An 11,658-nucleotide genomic window follows, 5' to 3' on the forward strand; every position below is an offset into this window, starting at 1 on the left:
TCTTAGGGTTAAATGAAACAGGGAGGTTGGTGCTCTTGTTCAAGAGGCAATGTCAAGGTTTGTTTGATGTGGAACAAGGAGGTCAGATAAGCTGTAACTGAGCAAATCTGGACCATGTGTGCATAGTTTGTTGTGTTGAGGTGCAGAGAAGTGTTGTCAGTTTGTTTGATCACTGCTGCGAATGTGCGTGAATCAGAAATTCAAGGCCAAACAAGCAGTTTTGATGTAGAAGTCTGAGAAAGGCCAACGATGGATTAGAAAAAGAAAGAAGCAGGAATCAAAAATCAGACGAAATAAGACGTGTCAAGATCAACAAGAAAGTGGATTTATTGAAAAGCACAGAAGAGGGTGTAACAGTGATTTAATTTTAAAGAAGAGGGTTGGACTAGGAAGAGGAGGGTGCCGGTCAGAGCTAGGTGTAGCATTTCTGAGGAAAGAGCAGCTGCCAAGTGGACAGCTGCCTGCTTCGCCCAAGGAGGCGGTCAAGGGGGAAAGTGCCTTCGTCTTAAAAGGTTTGAACGGATATTTATAGATAACCCCACCAGGGTCTGGGGTTTCATAAGAGAAGGGGGCAGGGTGAAACTATTTCTGTACTTGTATCCTTTTTGTTGTCTCTGATGGTGCGTCACATTCTCAAACTTAGAGGGTCTTGGAGCATTTAGAGTTTTCACCAAGCAGATGCACTTTAAAGGAGGATCACAAGGGAATGTAGAGCTGGCTTCATTATTGGACGTTCTCCATCATCTTCAGGAACTCTGAAAATGAATAAAAATAAAAGATTTACACTTAGTTAACCCATAATGTTCATGTGTAACTTATGACTGTTAACCTCAAGTTATCTTTTAAAAAAACAGTCTCGAAGAGGCTGGAGACACCAGGTCAAAACTGTCACTGCACCAAACTCCATGAACTCAGACGTATTTTTCCAATACTTTCTAGAATCAGAATGATCTCTTGTATATCACAGAATCCATATATTACAAATTTAAAAAACACATTAAATTATAAAACATGCATGTCGCATCTTGAAACACATGAATCTAGTGTTTGGCTGGAGTATACCCTGATCCCTGGCACATCGTCACTTTTTGTTGTTGAAGCATATAAATACAGAGTTGACATCATATGATGTTCATGGCATTCGACATACAGCATCAGCTGTATCCCCCAAACACTCTTGATTCTATATTCTGGTAAAGTGGTCCCACCCCAGAGATCAGATGTACTCTTGATGGGATGATTTGCAATGTTGTTGGCAAGCAATATCCAGAACATGTCTCCAGGAAGGGAGGAGGTCTTGATGAAATGAAAATCCACTTTTTTGCCCTTTTTTCCCTTTAAAACAATAAATACAGTGCCAACAAAATCCCACTGAATCTGCAAGGTAGCCTTCTTCTTGTGGTACTCTGACACCCTTTCTATCCCATGAACACTAAATCACAAGCACCCAACCTGACAAAAAACATGGTTCATCAGGATGATTGTCTAGTCACCATCGGCCCGTATCACAGTTCTTCAGGTCCTTATGTTTTATACATCAAGTCACCTACAAGTGGGTGAGCTTGTGCAGCAAACAAAACCATTCCTCTGACTCCTTGCAGGTGACATCATTATGTTACGACAAATCATAAATGTATTAAGTAACAACGCTATAGTACACAACATGGGGAAGGGGAGGGATGTGATTAGTTATTGAGGTTAATGTTAAGCAGAATATCAAGCAGGGTAGCTAAAGACTAATGCTAGACTAACCAGCAGACAGTTTTGAGAGCACAAGTAACAAGTAACATGTGATATGCATATCCAGATTTTTAAGTGCTCCTGTGAACATGAAAGCCTGGTAAAGTTAATAAAGGCTTAGAAAGGCATGTTAATATCCCTCTCTGCTCACTTAATCAAATCCAACCTGTTTTTATCTTCTCCTATCATGTGATCAACATTATGAAAGCTCTCCATAGTCTGCATGTTAAATTCAAATCTAAATGTTAAATCTACATTTTAAGGTTTAATCAAAATCTAAATGTTAAATATAATTTCTAAATATAATGTTACCAATTTTATGTTTTATGTTAAATATTATGGGCTGAAGCACCCCCAAAAGAGACTAGCTGCAGACCTCAGCTGTCAAGGCCCACCCTTGTGGGGTTAGCTCCAGCCCTCTGATCCAAGGTTGATAATGGGGGTGTGGATGAGCACTGGCTTCAAGGGGCATTTAGTTATCTGATTGGATTATTTTCTAAATATTCTGTATGAAAAATGGAAACAAACACTAGATTTAGCATTTCCATTTTGGGTTTAAATATACCATTTGAATATATATGGTATATTTAGATTAAAACTTCTGATTTTGTTTAGACATAAGCTTTATATTTACAAAACACATTTAGATTTGAATTTAATATGTTAATCCAACAGTTAAATTAAACTCACAAGGAGGTTATTTTCAGTTTTTTGGTCTTATTTCATCAAACAAATTGCACCCCATATTTCTTACCATCAAAATCAATCTTTCCATCCTTGTTTGTGTCTGACTCCCCGAACATCTCATCGATATCTTCCTCTGTCACTGGCTCTCCAGTAAGATGGAGAATATCTCCAAACTCCTCCCGATCAACAAAGCCGTCTCCGTTCCTATGGACAAGAAGCAATAATTCAGTTGCAAGGGGAAAACTCTGCTCTAAGATTCCTGATCCTTCTCCTCATGTCACAAATAAACACTACAGGATACTAAGCACATGATACAATGAGTCTTCAATTTAGCAGCCAGAGCTGGGGCCTGTGGCTACAGATACAACTACCAATAGTGTTTTCTCAGGACAATACTGATTGTTTAGGGATTCAATACAACAACAGATTACAAAAAAGTTTTTTTTATGCATCCCTTTTATTTGTTTACCATCGATATGTTGCTGCTAAGTGGGGCACTTGTGAAAAACAGTTCTGGCTCAGTATTATTTGACCCAAAGTTAGGTTTTAAAATCCCAATTAATATCCCACTCATTTAACCCACAAGTTTCAAATAAAGTCTGTCTTTTGACACTAAGATGGAAGTGTGTACAGTGGGCTTTTTGGAGCATTCTGTTTCAAAAAGGATGAAAGCCTCCTGATGTAGCTGAAATATAGAGCGTCAGCTGTGTGGGTTCAGAAACCAAAACAATAAGCTTAAAGACACTGAGTTGCCTAAACTTAGTGGTGACTCTTGTCATATCATGCAAGGTAAAGTTATTATTGATATTCTTTTTTTAATATTACATACATGGAGCATATTACAGCAGTTTCAATTTTGTTTTTTAATTCATAAAATATCTGAGAATCTATCATAAGAGAAAATGTGAAAAGGCACCAGTGAGAAAAAACACAGTATTCAAGTGAATCTGAAGCACTTCTCAGTCTTTAAGAGCTTTATGGCTCCCATGACATTACTTTCTGCTGCAACAGACAGCTGCTTTTGATTCAAAAAATAATATTAAAAGAAATCTAAATATGTGCTTAACACTAAATGAGAAATAGCAGAGAAGCACAGTGGATATCTTGCAAGTGAGTATTGGACTTGTATTACAAGGCAACCTGCCTACGATTTTGAAAGGAAACTCCCTTCAAACATTATTGAGTTCTGTTGAGAAAAGACCCTTCTTATACCAAAACTAGCCCTACTCACTTCAGTTTAATTTGCATGCTTACATGGAGAGATCACACATTCAGCATAACCTTAAAAAGAAAGAGGGGGGAAGAGTTGATTTATATTATCCTCCTCTCTTATTTTGATGCTGACATACTGACACACTGATCACTAACTACTCTGTGCAGTGTTTATCATGGAAGATAGCACACACAATCAACATAGAAAACTCCCATCCATACAGATTTCATCAACACCTCACTAAAATGACAACTTTTTCAACACTCAACACATTTCTATCTTAATACTAAATAAATGTTAAAGCAAAAAAGAAAGAAAGATTACAGTAAAAAAAAAAGCTACAAAAGAAACCCTGGGGTAAGTTCTTTTTTTGTCCACAGTGTTTGTTGAAGTTTTCAACCTCAAACTGAACCCTCCCATGTCTTCTATTATTAGAGCTTTGATATGAAACCATGGAGACAAAAAGCTACATGTTTTCTCTGGAGACAGGGAAGTAGCCTGTCTCTGTATTTTTAGCCTTCATCAGGCTTTTTTTTTTAGCTGTGACTGAGGCTTAGAGGTACCCTCAGAGAGAAGATGGGGTTACCATTGTATGTCTGCTGCCCTCTAGTGGCAAGCTTTGATACAACTCCCACTGCCTGTATGTGTTGTATTAGATTAGACCTAGAATTAATGGTTATGATAATAGCATCACTTGTAATTACTGTATTGTTTAGTTTTTGTGTAAAAATATTATTTTCTCACCCAAAATGTCAACTTTCTGGTTGATTTTGCAGACTTTGTTGCCCAGTCTTAAAGTATTGTTATTAAAGTACATTTTTTTCAGTTTTTGGTAAGTATCTTCAGAGAACAGTTACATCATGTTTCTGTATGGAGAGTGTCTTACTTGTCAAAAATACGGAAACACTCTGAAAGCTCCTCTTCACTCTTTCCAGCCTGGTCCTCCTTTAACTGTTGCACCATCATGACCAAGAACTCCTCAAAGTCGATTGTACCGCTGCCTGAGGATGGGCGAGCAGAGACAGTGAGGACGAAGACGGGAGAAACAAAGTAAAAAGGTAACATGAGGATACAATCACTTCTCCAATGCATTCTTTTTTTTAACTTCTCCATATTTTTCCTTTGGTGTGGCTGTCATTTCATTTTAAGAAGTGCTTCAAGAAAAAGCTCAATTTGATTGGCAACTGTAAACTTTATCTTTAAGCTCGCATGATGATGTCATCCGGGGTAAGGGAAACTGGGTGACTTGTCTTGGGGACTCCAGATATTTGTGATGGAGTTTACAACATAAACTTGAGCCATGTAAATTTTAAGATGAGGTTACTGATATCAAGAGAGGGCCTTAAAAAATGCTGAGCTTCTTCATGGGAATTGAGGATGAACTTCTTTGGATTTGATACATCTTCCACCTCTCAAGGTGTTTGAGATGCAAAAAAGCTCTTTTTAAATGAAGACTTTTTTAATGTAACTCTGGATAAGGCCAGAGTAAGTTTTAGGTAATCCCTTGGACACAAAGATGAATCAATTTTTTCAAACTGCTGTGCACTGAAATCTGTTGTTATTACAATCTCACCGTCCTCATCCACCTCCTCAATGATGGCGTCCAACTCCTCTCTTGATGGGTTCTGACCCAGCATCCTCATCACGGTACCCAACTCCTTGGTGCTGATGTCACCGCCACCGTCTGTGTCGAACATGTCGAAGGCGGCTTTGAACTCTGGACCCGAGAAGGCAACAGTGACATAGATTAAAAAAGTGCAGTGTGGTGCAAATTCAGGGAGAAAACATAACGTTCTCTAGAGTTTAATGTTATATTTAAAGGGTTTTGACAGCACTGTATGACTGGATTAAGAATTCAAAGCAGCAGAAAGCTAAGACTAAGACCTGAAGAAGAAACTGACCTGCAATCATCTCCTCCGTCAGGAAGGAGCGAGCATCACTTTGGGCGTCAGTGGGCTTTAATGGGGCAAAGAAAAAAGGGAAGAAGACATAAAGGAAAAGTTACAATTCAACCAGATGCATTTACCTGCATCTGCAAAGTTTTACCTCTGAGGGTGAGAAGCTCATTTGCACACAAGCATCACATAAACTGTTAAAGAAGATAATTTTCCATTTCTTTAACTTGTCATATCTGAGTCCTACAATACGTCCCGATGTCTGTTTGACTCCTGTTGTCTTAAACCCTGCCAATCAGCTTTACACTTGTTTTTTTTTCAGAGCCTAACATCCAACATTTGTACATTTACTTTTAGCTCACAGTCTGTGGTGATCACTTGATGGTACAAAACTGAGATGCAAAACTACGAGTGAAATCATTGAGTTACCGAGATTATACCATGAGACATCATAAGGTTGGCAAATTAATTCACAACAATGGTTAATTCGATTACCATTGTCAAATAATATTTTTTTTTTATATTTTTAATGCTGACATGAATAGATTTAATTCAATGCAACAGGAATGTCTAACTTCTGCACTAGTACTATGCGGTTTTAAGACGCAGACCTGAGCTATATGATTGAAACCTGGAATATTGCAAGGTTGTGTGATAGACATAAAAATGAGCCCCACTTTCCCCCTAAGAAAACAGAAACAGAAACTCAAAGCCTGGAAGAGAGTTATCACAGGCAAAGTGTTGGCCAAAGACTGGAAATGGCCTTGAGTAACACAAGAAGACATTCTCCATCACCTACAAATAACTCCATTTGACAGGGAATGCCATGTGAAATACATAAATATATATTTTTTCCCTTTCTTTCTATATTTTATTTTTTTATTTTTTCGACACAAGAAGAATGTTGACAGAATCAGCTGTGCCACTCAGATCCAGAGATATCTATTGTTTTCACCGCTGTCTTGGTTTTACAGCATTTCCGGACATTGCATCCGATGACGACACAAAAACAAGATTCTTAAAGGCACCGTGTCATCTTTGACATTTTGCTTCCCCTAGGATGTAACTTGAGCTAAACTTGTTATGTTTCCATAAAACATCTAAGTTTAAATGCTGGGAACCAGCATCAGGACTTTTTTCCCCAATCATTTTGTGAGTTTCTGATGGGAATTTTTTGAGAACTGTTAACTAATGTTCAAAACATCACAAAAATAAGCAGATAAAAATCACTTCAATCTGCATATTTTCTTTTGAAGATATCATTTACTGTGCATGTCATTATTTTCCTGTTGAATTTCTTACTAGACAAAACAGTGCGTGTAATGAGACATGGAAAGCCTTGCATTCAATGTGCTCATTAGCTGACTGGCAGCTATTTTTAAGACGAGACTAGGGAGAGGATTTGAAAAGGATTTTCTCAAGGTTAATTTCCAAACTTAGGACATTCAGGAAAGGCGGAATGTCGTCTCACTTTACTCAGCTGTGAGCTTGCTATCTTTAGTGTTGCTCCCTCCAATCTAAATATCAATCTTATTGAGTTCAGCTACAAATTGATGGAACATAAAAGCTGAGTAAAGTCTATTTAGATTGTAAAGACAGAGCTTAAGGGCTACAATCTGAAAGCTTCAAAAATACATGAACAGACAAAATATTTGCCCCTGAAAAATTTTCCCAAGATTGAAGAAATCCATGAGATGAGACAGGGCTTGAGGAAAAGTCCATCATATAATCCAGCTGTGCAGTGGATGGGTACTTGCTGGGTGACAATGACTGAAGAGAAGAAGTTTGTTTTTGCTTCAGATAATAAAATATCCATCTTCTGCCACCAGGAAAACAGAAGTAAAGCAGCACAGATGAATTCAAACTAATTTCCCCTCTCCTTGTTGTTTCCGTTCAGATCCTCCTGTTTTCTGTTTCTTACCATGTTAGCTGGCTGTGCTGAACAACAGACACCAGGAAAAACAACAGACGGCCAGGAAAGAAAGTCTCCCTGCTACAAAGTCCAGGTAGCACTGGTGCTTCTTCCCCCCATAAGTACCCTCTCATCCCACAAGGGTTTTACTGAAAACGATCAGGATTGGGCAACAGGCAGCCAATCAAATCAAACTATCGTGTGTGCCTTCTCACAATGTCCTGGTGGACATCCCCTTGTTTGGCACGCTCTCCAATCCCCCATATTTAGAGAACAGACAAGCTCGGTGACATTTATTGAAAAAAAAGAAAACACAGAGAAGGCACCGGGCAGCTGGAGGTTATTTTGGCAGAGGATCAACTGGGCCTTTCAGTGGAGATGGACACTTGATTACAAATACTGGACAAGACCCAAAGCCTGTGCCTGTTTGCACACACACACACACACACACACACACACACACACACACACACACACACACACACACACACACACACACACACACACACACACACACACACAGATTAACACCTTCCAGCATGCACTGATTCTGTATGCCATTCACAGAATCTATTAGCCATCCATCTGCCTGTCTCCCTGTCCTCACTGCAGCTGACCTAGCCCTGCACTCATGACATCTGTAACTTAAGAGGTGTACAAGTACCCCTGTGATCTCACACAGCTGTTTCCCACCTTTAACTGTTTTCTCTCTTTCAACAAGTAAACAAAAGAAACATATCCATACAGCTATAAACTGGAAACACAGAATTAATAAATCAGACCGTCTGAGTTTGAACATAGAGTTGAAATGAAGATGGTACTTTTGGGTGTCAGACAGAAGTGAATTAACATCATGAAAATCTCATTTTTTAAACCAATCAACCAAACAAGAGACATGGACAACCTTCTAAAATTTTATCAGCACAAGCCTGACAAAGTGAAGACAGGCTAAGAAGAGAAATATCACTGTAAACACTGTCAAGGATCTGTTTGTGGAGATTATTAGAGTAGTACCTGACATGAAGAAGGAAGGTTGCCAGATGAGGAGGGTGGCCGTAGCCAAGATAAAAGTGAGTGGAGCTTGCTGGGTTGAAAACAGCTGGGTGATAACTGAAGATTGAAATGAATGGTGGACAGGTAGAAGGGGAAATGACAGGGGCATACCGTTGCTATAAGATTGAGAGCATTAAACTGCTGCTGATGAACTGTGTGTATCATAGGCTTATGCTGATGTACCAGATGCTGCAGCCAATGCTAGCTTGTGTTGTTGTAGGGGATGAGAGACCAGGGGCAGAGACAACCAGTTGCCCTTTGCTCCACCTGACGATAACTGATGTTGCTGGGGTTGAATGCAGAATTCAGTGGCAACTTGGTGCCCAATGCTGAAGCTAAAACTAGCTGATGTTGTTGTTTTTGGAGATAAGGGGTTGAGGGCAATGACATCCCAGTGTCTGATACCCCAACCAGAAGCACATGGTGTAAATACTGGGGATAAAATGTCAAAGGTATCCACCAACCTGACTGACGATAACTGATGTTGCTTGGGATGAATCACAGAATGCAGCCTGATGCCCTGTCTGACAACACTTGCTGTTAATGCTGGGGTAGACCAACCATGGACAAAGGTGCTGTAAGCCCTGGCTATGCTGAAGGAAAGCAGTAAATGGCAGAAGTGCTGATATTTCTGTGTCAGGGTTTCCTGAAGAGGTGGGTAGGTGGGAGAGCTGGTGGCAAGATTACAATAGTTTTGGATTTGTCATTATAGTTTAGTTTTAGTTAGTTTTGACATCTTATTTTCCATTATGGTTTAGCTTTAATTAGTTTTAGAGCAGGCATTCTAGTTTTTATTCAGTTTTGATTTTTGCAACAAGGCTTAGTTTTAGTTTAGTTTGAGTTTTTTCATACCTTATTAACCAGGTGCAGGATTCAAAAAGGTCAGAGTAAATATTTTGTCATACTGTTTATTTTCAAGTCTAACATAGTGTTTACTGCTCAGTCAATGCTGATACCAAAATGTTGGCTGCTGCCTTAAACACAAGAAAATAATATAAACTTAGTATAAAAATATAAGCATAAATTGTATAAAATAATGTTGACATAAATTATATAAAAATAATATTAAAATAAATTATTAAAAAAAAATGTAATTTGAGCTTCAATAAATAAAAACTTGGACTCTATAACAATAAAGGCAGGCTCAAATACCATAAAAACTTAGACTCTGTAACAATTAAACTGTTACAGATGCTCTAATTTATTGCTCCACTACGTTTCGTCGCAGCACAGCGCACAGCCAGTCAGTGCAGTAAACAAGCTTGTCCCTATAGGCCGCTATGATGGTGCTATGTGGCACTGACAACTGTCTAAAACTGTCTAAAATTGGTTGGGAAAATGTGTCGGATTAATTTAAATCCTATCCTAATATTATCAAAAACTATAACTGAGGGAATTCTGTCTATCATTTTAGTTAGTTTCAGTTAGTTTTGTGAACACAAGATACAGTTTTAGTTTACTTATCGTTTTTGTTTTCTTTTCTAGTTTTTATTAGTTTGAGTTAACTGCAATGTATTTTAAATTTTAGTTTTCGTTTTTAGTTTTGTTTAAGTTAACTATTACAACCTTGGCTGGTGGGAGGTCATTTTGAAGGCTTGCTGCTCTGTAGTAAAAGCATACCAAGGAGGGTGCTGTTCTAACTGAGAGAAGACAGCCAGGCAGTTTCAAAGTACATAACCATGTTAATATATAATGTGCCTGGCTTAGTTATTGCTCACTAAGAAACTGCCAACCATAACAACACACAGTATAAAACCCAGTGGGCTGAGTAGTTTAAATTTTAGTTTTCATTAGATTGTATTGTGTTAAGTTATTTGACCAAGAGTTTGAGGTTTGTTGATTGATTATACATTGATATAAAAAGAAAATGCACAATGAAGTGAGGCTATATACACACAGGGGGGTCATGAACATTATTAGCATTGCTTAGCTTTCATTACTGCCAAGTCTACATTTTTATAATAGTGAAATTCAAAACACACATAACATTGGCATGACAATCTATTGCCTGGTCGTAAATATTATTAATCTAAACGGTACCTGCCTGAATTTAACGTTGTTTATCTGGAGATCCTGGAGGTCCACAAAACCCTGATGAAGTTAAACAGGACAATCCCCTGCTATCAGCAAACCCGGGAGAGGATATGGCGTCACATGATTTCCCTTTATTGTGTGCGCACTGTCCTCTGAACTGAAGCGCTGCACTCTCCATGCGCGCGGGTGTTTGATGATGTCACAAGAAAGTGGGAGGAGCTCCGGTGAGTGGCAGGAAGACACGCGCTCGTTGGAAAGTTTATGGCCGTCGTACCTGTTAAAAAGGAATACCAATCGTTTCTAAAGTTTGTGGACAGTGGCAACAGTCCAGTCTTATGTTTTGGCTGAAAGCGTATTGAACCCGGCGATCTGGTTTGAGCGTAATGTCGCTCTGAGTGGTGCTAAGAGAAAAAGCAGGGCTAATGAGAGGCGGCTGACATCCTCTGGAGAGAAAGAGTACGAGAACCGCGGTGCGCCGTCACCACGGCCTCTGTTCTTTATTGAGGGAGGGGGCTGAGGGACGGTGATGATCCTTTATCAGAACTTAATCCCTGGAGCCTAACGAGGGACCAAACCCTGCGGAACGTGGACCACCGAGGAGACTGTATGGCAGCGTGCTGGAGTAGGTCCCTTGCTGAGTGGTCTTACCTGAGGAACCATGGATGGTTAAGCTCGACCTCGTGATTTTCCAAAGTGTCCAAGTTACATGTCCTCCTGGTCCCCGTAAGGATCTTCATCTGATGTGGACAGAGTAACGAAGTCCAAGGCTACCTACACGGTGAGTAACAAAATAAAAACGTAGGTTTCTAAATGGTTTGGTGTTTTGTTGGTTAGTGTTTGTCGTTTGTTTGGCCTAGAGTCGCGTGTTGGCGTACGAAGCGAGAGCTAACAGGACTCAGTGGTATATGAATACCGGAAGGGGTGAGGTTGAGGTGTGGTTCTGCTCCTGAAACTCTGCTGAAAGCTGTCTCTTGGGAGCCAAAACAAGCTCAAAACTGCCCTCCTGGTTGGCAAAACGCACCAAACTACCCCTTTGGGCGATTGAAACACAATAAAGTACCATCTTAGGAGCAAAAAAAAACGCTTAAGTGCCCTCCTGTCCACTTAGCTGGTTAAAACATGAT

General features: G+C 39.4%; 1 protein-coding gene across 4 annotated transcripts; it reads right to left on the minus strand.

Annotated features, from left to right (window-relative positions):
• Nucleotides 1-335: 335 nt before the first annotated feature.
• LOC141799228 (troponin C, skeletal muscle) lies at nucleotides 336-11,451 on the minus strand. Of its 4 annotated transcripts, none has more exons than XM_074681408.1 (7): nucleotides 11,183-11,450; nucleotides 10,545-10,808; nucleotides 5,542-5,596; nucleotides 5,214-5,357; nucleotides 4,527-4,641; nucleotides 2,495-2,631; nucleotides 336-755 (listed from the first exon to the last, which is right to left on the minus strand). In XM_074681408.1, exons 3-7 carry the CDS (start codon nucleotides 5,549-5,551, stop codon nucleotides 724-726), a joined length of 438 nt encoding a protein of 145 aa, XP_074537509.1. In that variant the 5' UTR covers nucleotides 5,552-5,596; nucleotides 10,545-10,808; nucleotides 11,183-11,450; the 3' UTR covers nucleotides 336-723. The 4 variants fall into 4 exon arrangements, with proteins under 4 accessions (XP_074537509.1, XP_074537508.1, XP_074537506.1 ...); XM_074681407.1 differs by having other exon boundaries at nucleotides 10,541-10,808; XM_074681405.1 differs by lacking the exon at nucleotides 10,545-10,808 and having other exon boundaries at nucleotides 11,183-11,451.
• Between the last annotated feature and the right edge of the window lie 207 nt (nucleotides 11,452-11,658).

This window comes from Halichoeres trimaculatus, unplaced genomic scaffold (assembly GCF_033239565.1).
Source record: "Halichoeres trimaculatus isolate MK-OKI-2021-1 unplaced genomic scaffold, fHalTri1.1 fHalTri1_scaffold_11, whole genome shotgun sequence".
In the NCBI taxonomy this organism is placed as follows: Eukaryota; Metazoa; Chordata; class Actinopteri; order Labriformes; family Labridae; genus Halichoeres; species Halichoeres trimaculatus.